Source organism: Danio rerio, chromosome 11, assembly GCF_049306965.1.
Source record: "Danio rerio strain Tuebingen ecotype United States chromosome 11, GRCz12tu, whole genome shotgun sequence".
Taxonomy (NCBI): Eukaryota; Metazoa; Chordata; class Actinopteri; order Cypriniformes; family Danionidae; genus Danio; species Danio rerio.
The window spans coordinates 14,139,131-14,152,457 of NC_133186.1; the positions used below are offsets into that span (position 1 = coordinate 14,139,131).

At 34.4% G+C, this 13,327-nt stretch overlaps 2 protein-coding genes across 2 annotated transcripts in view; both read left to right on the top strand.

Annotated features, from left to right (window-relative positions):
* Positions 1-271: 271 nt before the first annotated feature.
* Positions 272-9,666, top strand: si:ch211-1a19.3. Its single transcript, XM_680236.7, has 5 exons — positions 272-645; positions 1,722-1,818; positions 5,779-5,932; positions 6,106-6,248; positions 9,134-9,666. Coding segments are annotated over exons 1-5 (720 nt in total). The 5' UTR covers positions 272-321; the 3' UTR covers positions 9,136-9,666.
* A 2,515-nt stretch (positions 9,667-12,181) lies between these two features.
* wdr18 (WD repeat domain 18) overlaps positions 12,182-13,327 on the top strand; it is a 147,498-nt gene continuing 146,352 nt past the window's right edge. Inside the window, exon 1 of the mRNA NM_001005206.1 lies at positions 12,182-12,396. Coding sequence (NP_001005206.1) covers positions 12,187-12,396 — 210 coding nt within the window. The 5' untranslated portion in view covers positions 12,182-12,186. The remainder of the gene's footprint in view (positions 12,397-13,327) is intronic.

A 13,327-nucleotide genomic window follows, 5' to 3' on the forward strand; every position in this document is an offset into this window, starting at 1 on the left:
AAAATGTACAAATTAAGAACTAGCAGAGGTACCATGCTCTCCGAAGATCTGGGACACCTGCCAAGTCACTCCCCAGGACAGATGAATGGAAACTGAAACACACTCTTTCAGTGAAAACAGGAGGTGGTTTGGTTTTTTTCTCTAGCAGGCTGCGTTTCTAGCACCGAGGTACTGGATGACAGTCCCATCTCAGCAACAGAGCCACTCCCCTTTCCTGAGCCCAGCTTAGAGGGGAAACCCAGCCTTTAAAAGTTTCATTTCATTCAGAACAGAAATCTCTCACCAGACTCCTCGCTCCTCGGACATCTCCAACCTGAAAAGATGACAAGCTCGAAATCTTCTCAGACTACTCGTAATGTGGTGATCGCCTTTCTGGCTCTGTGGTCAATCATCTCGCTTATCATTATTGTGGTATGGGCCACTTCACCTGAGATGAAAGGAGCCAGTCAGTGTCGAGCAGAGATGCAAGACCTTAAGGAGAAGTATGAAGGGGCAAAAGTGGTGTGGACCAAAGACAGAAAAGCTCTGGAGGAGCTGGTGAGGCAGGGATGGAGGAACCAGACTGTCCTACAGAAGCAAATCGACCAGTCTAAGGAGCAAATACACGCTTTAAACCGTTCTTTGAATGTCAGCCTTGTAGAAAATGTGAGTTCATTTTCTTGTTTATCTTCTTTTGGTAAAATGTTGTTTTTTTTTATTACCTCTTTTGGTTTAAAAGATTAAGTTAACACTAAAAGTTACACGTTTGCCATTGTTTAGACACCCATTGTTTAGACACCCCATTTGTTCCAAACTTTGGAACATTATTTGCTCCACGAACCTTTGGAACTTTGTTTTTTTCAGTTGAAAACAAAAGAAGATTTTTTCTTTTTCAATTTGGAAACCTGCAACTAGTGACTTCCATAGTAGAAAAAAAATCTTATAATTTGTGTTCAACAGAAAAAACTCAAACTTTAGAACAAGCAAAAGGTGAGAAAATAAGGACAGAATTACAATTTTGGGCCAAATTATTTACTGATTGTGGTGTTAATAATGACTCAATGATATGTTGTACACTCTTCAATCTTACTGGCTTAATTCCACAGAAAACAAAGAGAAAAACAAAATATTTCTTTATAGGAACCAAATAATTCTTTGGAAAACACCTAAAAATACCATCTTCAATAGCATTGTTGGGAACACACACGTTTTATACAAACATTTTGTTTTAAAAGGGTACAATAAAAACATGTCTTTAAGATTTTTTTGAGCATTTTATGAAACCCAGATATGAAACTGGTTTTGTTTTACATAATGAGGCCCAACGGGAAGTGAACAGGTCATGTTAAGTTAAATTGGGACAGTTATGCAAATATATGCCAAATCAAATGATCCGAACATTAAACTGAACTCTTACCCACTGAGGGGACAGGATATCAATCTCAGCTCTTCCTGGAAAAACATTCCTGATAATGGTTACATTGTTCCTGAGGTTATTATTCTTCTGTCAAAACATTTGGCTGTTATTTTGCATTAAAAAGATGCTCTGTCTTTGATTTTTGTGGCCAGATTTTGTCAAATGCCTTTTTTGACCTGTGGAGGTGGTGGCATTCACTCATACACCCGTGAGATCTCACAGCCACACCTTAATGTCTTACAGCGAACATCCACTGTCAAACCTCACCCTGCTTATGACCTTGTGTTTAATTAACCTTCCTGTTATTTAATTAACCTCTCCACAGGCCATCCTGAATGACAACATCACCACTTTGGAGAACAAAATTGAAGAATACAAGTTCATCGAGGGAAACCTCACTGAAGAAATCAATCTGCAGAAAGGTAGGAAAATTCAAGTCAGAGTTTTTCCTTTCGTCAGAGCAGCCATGAAAGGAGTTCTCTCTCTCTCTCTCTCTCTCCCTGTCTCTCTCCCTCTCCCTGACGATATTCTTAGATGCATTTTCCCATGTAACCATAGAAACCTGGAAGCGACAACAAATAGGAAAGACTTGTTTGTAACATGGAATTCTCTGCAGTGGTTGTTATAATAACATGGAGAGCACTAACTGGTGGTATCCTTCCCAAAAAAATCTATTTTTGTTCAGATTATTTTATCTGTATAGCAACTAATGCATAGAATTATTCAATGAAATCCTTAAGTTTAGAAAAATTTAAAATACATCGATGTTCAATGCTTTTATGTCAATATATGTTATATGTTTTTGAATGAAGTTACCAAAACTGCTTTATTAGAATAAAAGGTAACACTTTATAATAACTACACACTATAAATCATTTATTAAGCATTAGCAAATAGTTAATTCATTATCTGTTAAGCGTTAACTCTACATTAATAAACGTTAGTAAGCACTTTATAACTACAGCTACAAATGCTCTATTCTTGACTTATAAGCACCTATATATTGTTTAATAATTGTATTTTCATACTCTGTTAATGATTTTTTTTTTCATTACTAAATTAAGTATCGAATTATTTACAAACCGTTTGTATTTAAGAGTAGTTGAGGGTTTTCAGGACCATTCAGAATGAGTTAGTAAATGATTACTAAACTATTGAAATAAACATTTATATTATTCAGGCATATATTAATAGTTAACTAATATGTTAGTAAATGCTTTATTAACTCAACTTCATGCAGTTTTGTGACCTAATCTAAAGTCATGCTTTAAAAATGCCTTATAGATGACTATTAAAGGCTCAGTATCAAATGAATGATAATCTGTGCAATCTTTCTAAAAAGTAAAACTACTGTAAAGTTTAAACATTGCAAAATAACAGGAGTGTCAAAATATGACATCCAACTGGATAAAACAACAACAATATAATAATTTAACATTGTAATAAGATGTAATGTTTAAACTGTACAGTGATTCTATTTTAGATAAGGTTGCAAAGATTTATTTTTCATTTGAAGTACAGTTTCATTTGTGTATCTTTAAATGAAGAGAAATTAATAATGTTTTTTTTTTCCTGTTTAGAATTTAACTGAGCCTTTATTTGTCATTTATAAGGGATTTATAAAGCATGAGTAGTCCTCATTTTAGATTAGGTCACAAAACTGCATGAAGTTGAGTTAATAAAGCATTTATTAACATATATAGTAACCATTAATATATGCTTGAATAATAAGACATATAAATGTTGATTTCAATAGTTTATAAATCATTTACTAACTCATTCTGAATGATCCTAAAAACCCTTAAATACTCTTAAATACAAACAGTTTGTAAATAATTCGATACTTAATTTAGTATTGAAAAATAAATCATTAACTAAGTATGAAAATACAATCATTAAACACATTATATAGGTGCTTATACTGTAAGTCAAGAATAGAGCATTTGTAGCTGTAGTTATAAACTGCTTACTAACACGTATTAATGTAGAGTTAATGCTTAACAGATAATGAGTTCACTATTTGCTAATGCTTAATAAATGATTTATAGTGTGTAATTATGTTATGTTCTTTTTTATATTCTAAAATTGTATTTATTCCTCAAGTTTTCAATGTCATGTGATCCTTCGTACAACATTTTAATATGTTGATTTGCTGCTAAAAGTATTATCAAGGCTAAAAAGAGTTTTTGCTTCTATATTTTCTTTTCTGAACACTGTAGAGGCGCTTGATATGTAAGTTCTTAATTTGAAACTGATCTGTTGGGTGGTTTTTAACTGGTCAGCTCGATCTAGGAGGGAACCCATATTAAACTACAGTCTCCACAACCAATCTGACTGGGTTAGTCAGCGAATTATCAACATGACTCGACTTGATCCATGTAAATCAGCTTGAACCAGCTCTGAATCCATCTTAATCTAAAACTCAATTAGTCAGGGCTGAGACCATCTTACTGGTTAGAAAAAATCTGGGAATCTAGTCAAAACCAGCTTAACCCAATTAACACCTAAGGTTATGACTTTATGTCAGGAGGAAAGTTAGAAAAGTGACTCATTTGTGTGAAATGGTATGTTTTTAAAAAAGAGGCATGTTTCCAAACCCCTATTAACTCCAATCATTATTGAAAATGTAAATATGTGATGCTAAATACCATTATACCAAGTATATGAGCAATATCACACTCGTTCAAGTGAGATATGACTGTATATAGGCACTAGTGGGAGGCGTGCATTGACTTGAGGCCACAGGCCGAGTGCCTCAGTGTCCCACCAGTGCCGATATTCAGCCATATCGCGCTGCTATGAGTGTGACATTTTATTTATACCATAGTTTGATGGCATAATCATGTATATAAATAGTAAATCAAGCACGGAGAGTTACAAAAATGCTTTTCTATGAGGAACAACTTTCCTCAGCCATTCATTCACATCTGCAACTGATCATCAGAACAGCAGAAACCACTGCTTAGAAACACAACGTCACTTTAGAGCTAGTATTTGAATGATACGGTAGCGTGATATTTAAAGTGACAACAAAACAGATGTCTTTGCTTACATTTTATGATTGTAAGCCTGAATGGCATGAAATGCCATCAGTCTACAGAAATTTCAGTATTTCTCTGTTGTAATCAGAAGATCACAATTATTAACCCAGAAAACGCTAAAGCAAAGCAAACACTAGCAGATTAATATGGTATAAATACAGCCCTTACAAAATACAAAAGAGAGAGATCGACTCAAAATGTCACTTACCTGTTTTATAATGATATGGTCAGCTGTAGTTTGAAATACGAAAAGAAAACGCTGAGTTTTTCTCCTTTAATGACTTATTATGCAGTCTATATGCTGACAGGCTGATGGCCACCGACTAGTTGAATCTCCGAAATTATAAATATTTAAAATAGGCTATATCCTTATAAATAAACTGCATAGTTGCAATCTAAGCAATTACTGTCTCACCTAAAAAGCTTCAAAAGTACATTATGTTGTCCAGCAGCTGCAATATTTTTCTAACTGTGGTGAGTCTGTTGATGATCTGCTGTCACTCTATGTGGGCGGAGTAATACACAAGGGTGAAGAGGCTGTATGAGTGCTGTTATTGCACGACAATCAGCCAATCAAATTCAACAACCAGACAAAACTGCTGTAAAAATAAATATGTATATACTAAAATGCACAAATGAGATCATACAAAATCCTGCAAATAATTTAAATCGATTAATGTTGATTTAAATTTGCTGTGAGATTGTGTTAGTTATGTCGTTTGTCTCTAAGGTAACTCTCCTGTTTATCCAAATTTTTATTAAACATTTCAAACCCAGAATATTGTTTAATTTGTGGAGGATTTCCTGGTTTACAAAACAACTGCAGGAAATGGCTCCTGAATGTATGAGATATGAAAATAAAAGGCAATACAAGAGAGAAACAGACCATAGCCAACAATGGATAAAATCTCCTCGTTCAACCCATTCAATCACTCAGTTATGTGGAAAAAGTTATTGGGCTTGGGAAAAACCTTTTCACAAAACAGGATAGGTGTGATGTCTAAAAAAACATTTCACACCAAGACCATATTTTAAGTGTCCAATCTGAGACAAAGCAGCAAGTGAACAACACTAGCCAGCTACCAGCTACAACCCAAAATAGTGCTCTGACATCACCAAGGCCCCTTTAAGAAACAAACTGATAAGTTACACCGTGCCTAGACATTGCCTTATAAGCCAATGGGCTGATTTTTTCTCAAAGAATGTTTGGTGCATTGTTAAGAGTGTTTAAAGTTAAGTGCATAGTATACTTCTAGATCGTTGCTTAGAAAAAAAAAAGATTTGAGCACAACATATTATACATTGAAATGTCTAAGGGTAGTTTTTCCATTATCATTTCAGACCTGATTGACTCCCTGGAGCACAATTTGACTCTGAAGGCCCAGGAGTTGGCATCTTGCGAGGCTTTACAGCTCGCTTCTAAACAGCTCCAAACTGCTGCAGAGAAACAGAAGCTGGCCTGTGAGACCACCAAGCAATATTTACAGAAGCAACTGTAAGTCATGCAGCATCCTTTCCTCCACTGCCAATACAAAAGTTCATCAATTTAGAAGGCATTCTTGTGTTAGAAAATCATTCATTAAATCCCTGCATCACAACATTTAGTGTAAATCTGTAAAGCTGCAGTATATCTGAATAATTTCAGCAACGCAATTTCCGTTATTTCAGGAACAAGTGCAAAAATGTGGAGCAACATGATGATGAACTTCCTGAATATCATGTTCAACCTAATGACAGCGGAGCCCAGGACATCACCAAAAGTAGCATGACACTGGCTGTGATTGTTTGCCTCGGTCTGCTTTTGATTCCATGTAAGCTTAATTTAATTTAATTTAATTTAATTTAATGCCATAGATGTCAATAATACAATGTTTTTTTGTTCTCTGATATCTACACAATTTTTTTTTCGTAAATTAATAGTTTTTCATGTTTTGTGATACATATTTTTATTTCCACCCATTTATTTATGCTTTTGAATAGCATTATGGGACCTTGATTTTTTTTTTCCAACGAATTAACCTTAAAAAGTTAATTTAAAAAACGTTTAGTAGTTTAAAGTAATATCTTATCTGGGTTTGTGTTGTATATTAAGGTACAAAAGCCTTGTAATAAACTGCCAGTACATTTTCTGTTATTTCACAGTGTAACGGGGAGACTGACACGGAGGGATCCATTTTGCAGTATTTATTAGACAGTCAAACACAAACATCCAATACGCACTAAAGTGCGAACACACATCAACAGTAATCAATAATGGTCATGGGGCTGGCGGCTAACAGACACAGAGTGATTTACCAGGCATAGAGCAGTGGCAGGCGGCGTGGTTCAGAGTCCTTGAGACAGGCTTGGGTCGAGGGCAGGCAGCGTGGTTCAGAGTCCGTGTAACAAGCAAGGGTCGTTGGCAGGCAGAAGGCAACTCAGAGTCAGAAACAGTCCGGGGTTATACACAGAAGATCAGGCAGGAAAGACCGCTCAGTAATGCTGGCCGGGGCTAAACAAGACTTCGCAATTAACTGGTGTCTGAGTGTGGCTTATATAGGGAGCGTGGGAGAGTGGGTCGCACACCGGATTCGACACTCAGAGATGCAACATGGCACACACATGACAGTTGGAAGTATCGCACACCAGACATGAACATTCAAATATTATTTAATATGTAACTTTTCAGAAGGTGCTCTGTGGTGTGGCAGAAATATGAATAGTGTCTCTAGTCGGAGCTGGGCATCGCAAAATACAGGCAACTTGGGTGCCGGTGTGCACCGAGAGAAACAAATGTTAAAAATTCTAAAATGCATGGCACAGCATTATTTTTAATAATGCATTATTTTTATTTTACATTATTTTTAAGGGGTTTTTCACCTTTAATTTGGATAGGATAGTGGAGGTTACAGACAGGTAAGTAGAGAGAGAGAGAGAGAGGAAGGATCGGCAAAGGAACTCTAGTCACCATGAGCACCATGGTGCTGTATGTCGGCATACTCAACCACTAGGTTATTGGTGCCAACATGGTTGTGAATATTATTGAGCTCTGCTTTGACTACATCTCTGACTCTAACAGAGATGTACTGTATATGAAAACACAGACAGAAGGTATTATCAACTGCTGCATAATCAGATTAGTTTTAGAAAGTTTACTGGTATTCTTTAACTCAAGAATAATTACTGCAAGAGTTGAGTGATATGACATGATGCATAAACATGCATTAAACACTTATAGACCATTTTGAGGGATGTAAACAAAAACAATCGTCCCAACATATTTCCTGTTTTACATTTTGAATTTTTTATAGCTTCCGAGAATCCAAAAAGAGACACAACAATGTTATGACAGCTGTTTTAAGTTATGATTGAATTGCCTCTTGTTACAGTAATGAAATAGTTTGATAACACGCAGGAAATGTTCATGGGCCAATGACATGACCACATTAAAATGGTCTATACACAGCAATTTACACAATATACACATTAAACTAACAGGAGATACAATTAAACAGAGTCTTCGGAATGCCACGGAACAAATATGTAATCAACTTGCTTGTTTTATAGATAGCTTGTTTACACTTCCTGCTTCTCCCATTTTCAGAATAAGTGTCCCACATACACTTTAAGAAATGCAAACTAATCCAAACATTGGGTTATATTTGGTCATAATAATTCAATTAAAAAAATACCCAACAGCTGGGTTAGTTCAACACCCAGAACTGGGTTGAAATACATCAACCTGGTATTTTTTAGAGTGTAGTACAAGCTTAGAAAAACTTGAAGGTCCCGTGAAGTGCTTTTAAATATGCATTTTTAAATATGCACTTACACATGTGAGCCACTTTAGGTTTAGACCCATTACCTTTAAAAGATCCTTAAACGATTTTTGCTAACTGTGGCCTACATTTGTCCTCATTCATTTGGGCCAAATTTATCATCTTCCACATGGGCTGCATTAGGCTCACTTTCAGATTACATTTTGCCATAAGTGCCAAATCTTTGCCTTAAATGGCCCATATATGAATTCAAATCTTTAGCTCCCCTTTGCCAATGTACAGGTGGTGTTCCTTCAGGCTCACATTCAGATTGTCACGGCTGAAGGAAGACCACCAGTGCCGCATAGCTGCCTAAAGTGGTCCACATTCGTTTGCTATCTGAGTATGAGTTGATGAAAATCTGAAATATGAGGTGACATGAATAAAATTGTTAAGTTCATTTAGGCGGAAGTGACAAACTACAAGCTTATAAACAACAATTTTGTCATTGTTTATATATATATAAAGTTAGATAGATATATATAGTAAGTTAGAAATCTTAAAAACGAGCATACTAACATCTAAAAAAATTATTTTAATTTCATGGGACCTTTAATAAATAAGGGAAAATGTTCTGCCTGGTTTGAGCATATAATTAATCCCGTATGCAACATAACAGTCTAACAGTTTTGTTCTGATTAGCTTGTTTTACACATGGAATTTTGCACTCACTGGATTTACATTAGAATGAGGAAACAATGGTGCTTGAAGCTCACAGTATGTCATTTCCTTGCTGCACTCTGCATATCCAGTTTTTCACTTTGTACTACTTTCAATGCTTTCCTATCTTAGAATCTGAGTCATATTAAAAATATTCAAGCTGATTACAGTCTCTGTTGTGTCTGTGCTGATATTGAATAAGTATCCTGTGTACTGATGAGACCCTGGTTTATTCACAGAGACGAGAGGAAGGCTGGATGTTGGAGTATTTGGGTACATGTTATCGGTGCAACACTGTTCTGAGGACACCGCTCTGGTGCACTTGTAACCCTGGACTTGAAGCGCATTTAAATCTACATTTGGAATGAGAACGCTGATCCAGAATTGATGACAAAATACGAAACGCTGATGGAAACAATTATGATAATGAGTACTTTTGGTAATGAGCACGTAAAAGTGATCTGACGACATGGACATCTGACAGAAATGAAAAATTATTTAACAAATGTATGCTGTACATCATTGGAGGTCATTCTTGCATTAGTATTTTTTGTCCTATTATTTTGTAAAACAGATTTTAGAGTCTAGAAGTTTCAGAAATGTATTTATTTTTATTTGAAGTAAGCAGGCCTATTTGCCAAAGAGATATTAATGTTCAGAGCTTTTCCAAAATTTGATCGCACTGTTTTACCACTGTCTTTTTGTTTTTAGGAAATTTATGAGAACTTATTGAATGATGTTTTTGAATAAAGATACAATGTTGACTCTCTGATTTTGACTTGATAATAGACAGCCTATTTTCCCCATCAGCATTAGGTAAACCTTTTTAACAATGATCTGATGAAAGAGTTCAGAGAACATATTTACTATAGAGTGGAAGCAAAAGGGTAAATGAGGGACACACAGAGAAGGATACATTTTTAAAATTTAATATCTTCAAATAGGGGTAGCGCAGTGGCTCAGTGGTTAGCACTGTCTCCTTACAGCAAGAAGGTCGCTGGGTCAGTTGGCATCTGGAGTTTGCATATTCTCCCAGTGTTCGTATGGGTTTTTGTCCAGGTGCTCCGGTTTCCCCCACAGTCTAAAGACATGCCGTTCAGATAAATTAAATAAACTTAAATTGGCCATTGTGCATGTGTGTGAATATGAGTGTGTATGGATGTTTCCCAGTAATGGGTTGCAGCTGGAAGGGCATCCGCTGTGTAAAATATGTGCTGGATAAGTTAAGTAAACAAACAAACAAACAAACAAACAAACAAACAAACAAACAAACAAACAAACAAACAAAAACAAAGCACACCACAGTATACCTCCAAACTCAACCATAAAACTATAGCTTAGACAACAGACAGCATATTGTTGTTTGTCCATTTATTATGTTACTGAGAAAACTTTCTTAAAAGTACTTAAAAACAATATTTTCAAAGGCACAGTCCCCCAAATACGATCAAACGTACATGAAGGACCTTCCCTTGGGTTTAAAATATTATTTGGAAAATATTTTGTTTATATTTAAATTATAGAATGTATAAAGTTAAATAATTTAGTTATAAAGCATAAAACTATAAAGTCAAATTTCTTTCTACTCATAAATGTTGCGAATTCTTGTACATTTATTTATTTATTTGTATGAATAAATAATGCACTTCATATTTTGATCAAATTTCAGATAAAAACAAGATTGTTAATTTGAATAGTAATGTTTTAAATTTGGAAAATGTTTAGTTTATTACTAATTAATTACATTTGTTCTACTATATATTAACAATATATTTACTTGTATTTAATGTTATATTCACTTGTTTTTTAATTTCATTAAGATTTTTTTTGTTTGATATAATTCATTCAATCATTTCCCGGCTTAGTCCCTTTATTCATCGGGGATTGCCACAGTGGAATGACCCGCCAACTTATCCAGCACATGTTTTACACAGCAGATGCCCTTCTAGTACTGGGAAACATCCAAACACACTCATTCAGACACACACTCTGACCAATTTAGTTTATTCAATTTAGCGCATGTCTTTGAACTGTGGGGGAAACCAGAGCTCCCAGAGGAAACCCACGCAAACACGGGAAGAGCATGCAAACTCCACACAGAAGTGGCAAATTGCACAGCCTGGACTCGAACCAGCAACCTTCTTGCTGTAAAGTGACAGTGCTAACCACAGAGCCATCGTGTTGCCCAAGTATGAAACTATAAAGTTAAGTTATTACACTTTTTATACTCAATGTTGTGTTTATGTACATTGATATATTTATTTGTTTGATTTATTAATGCACTTTATTTATTTTTGTCATATTTCAGATAATAAAAAGATTGCTTATTTTAATAGTAATATTTTAAATTTGGACAATATTTAGTTTATTACTAATTAATTACATTTATTCCACTCATTAGCAATCTTAATTATTTATACATTTACTTATTTTTATTGAGATTTATTCGTTTGATTTAATGTTAATGTAAATTATACATCAAATTATAGAATCAAATTCTAGATAATTAATTAATGTAAATTTGATTACATATTTATGTATTATTATTATTTTTGTGTGTGATAACTTCCCTGAAACAGCATTAAAAAATCTGGATCATTTATTTATGTCATTCTAATTATTACTTTTTTTTTTTTTTTTAATGTTATTATAATTATTTATCATGGTAGTCAAATTTTCACACCCTTGCATTTTTTTTTTCTTGGTGGAATATTTGGTCATCTGTAAGAATAGCCGGTAATAAACACACGTTTTACTAAGATATAGATGACCAGGAAGTATTGCAGAATACGTAAGATCTGTTTTGTTATAAGCAAAATCAGAGCCCCGGACTACAGTTCTTGAAGCAGAGCAGACACATTCAATCTTAATCGAGGGTGGCAGCTCTGCACAATTTAGTTAATCACACCTGTTTTTTCTAATTGAGGCTTTCATTTCTGGCTCGTTTGAAACCTACAGACAAGTGTGTTAAAGCAGGGTTGGAACCAAGCTGTGCCTGTGGAACTAAACTGTGGGACCAAACTGTGGCCTTTAAGCAGCTGAGCTTAAATACAAAATGAATAGGTGCAGCAGAAATATGTAATGTATTCGGTTTACTAAGAGATGCACATTTATTAAAGCAATGCTTGACCTCCAAAACAGACTTATTTACCCAATTTTACACACATTCACAAAACACAGCGACAACTTTCCCAAAACAGCATTACCCAGAGTCCCTCACTTTATTGGAAATGACGTTTTAAAGACCCGCCCCTTGTTCCTTTCCAAAATACTCGCGCTTTGTGTATCCAACATGTCGGCGCCCGTGGAAGTAGTTCTGTCTGCAGATTCAGCGGGTCAGCTGTTTAACTGTGCGGTTTATGACCCACATACCGGGTCAGAATTCTTATCCTATCGCGGAGGAAACACCTCTTCCAGGTCTTTAACGATTCTAAATGGAGAATATATATTAGGAGCTCAACTCGGCAAGAACTACATAAACGTGTGGGAGATCCAAAGGAAGGTAACGTATGGAGAAGCATCTAACGTTAGTTAATATTGAAAATTAATGTAATTGATATTAAACTAATATTTAAGTTTAGAATTAAATTTAAGCAATAACTAGCAAAATGTTCTGATTTAGTGATTATAAGTGGATTTATTTTTATAGAACCGTAACGTTAACGTTAGTTATAATTTATTAAAATAGCTTGATTGATTAAAGGCTGATTTTTTTTGGACTTAAGGATCAACTTATTAAAATACATTTTTACTTTTTAAGTGTATATTGTTGAAAATAAATAAAAATGATGTTTATTTTTCATTTTTACAAGTAGAAATACTAATAATATGCAGTTTCAAAGAATGCTTTTATTATGTATGATTAATTATAGAATTGGTAGACTAATTTTTGAATATCTTAAACAGTTTAGAATTGGTTTATCATTAGTGGCTAAAAATATTTTAAAAAGTCTTTGGTTTGTATTGGAGATAGTGCTGTATGTGTGTGCATAATTAATTAACTAAGTAATTAACTGATTATTGAACAAACCTATTTGTATGAATGCTTTTACATCCAAACAACCAAATTATTCCAACTTTATATCCCTGAAACAGGCACATCAGAACTATGAACAGTAGAAAGCTAGTGATGACTAGAAAAATGCAATCCTGCTGAAATATATCAAAAAATTATAATTAATTTTTAGAATGTTTTTAATGCAGATTTTAACTCCAAATGTAGATATTTTATGTAAATGTAAATGCCTTTAGATGTAATATGGTAAAGCAACTAGGCATTGGCCTTTATAAGATTCTGACGGTATGATAACCTTGGATAAAAATATCACGGTTTTGCGGTATTGTGATTACTGTTTTAAAATATATTCATTTTAAATGTCTGGGTAAGAATATAAGAAAACTTCTTTCCCTTTTGAACACAATATATTTTATTT

What these genes read in the sequence shown, in the direction of transcription:
- si:ch211-1a19.3 (XM_680236.7), top strand. Translation starts at nt 322, where the DNA reads ATGACAAGCTCGAAATCTTCTCAGACTACTCGTAATGTGGTGATCGCC. An exon ending in AGAAATCAATCTGCAGAAAG is followed by an intron (nt 1,819 to 5,778) that starts GTAGGAAAATTC and finishes TTATCATTTCAG; the next exon opens with ACCTGATTGACTCCCTGGAG. An exon ending in CAATATTTACAGAAGCAACT is followed by an intron (nt 5,933 to 6,105) that starts GTAAGTCATGCA and finishes CCGTTATTTCAG; the next exon opens with GAACAAGTGCAAAAATGTGG.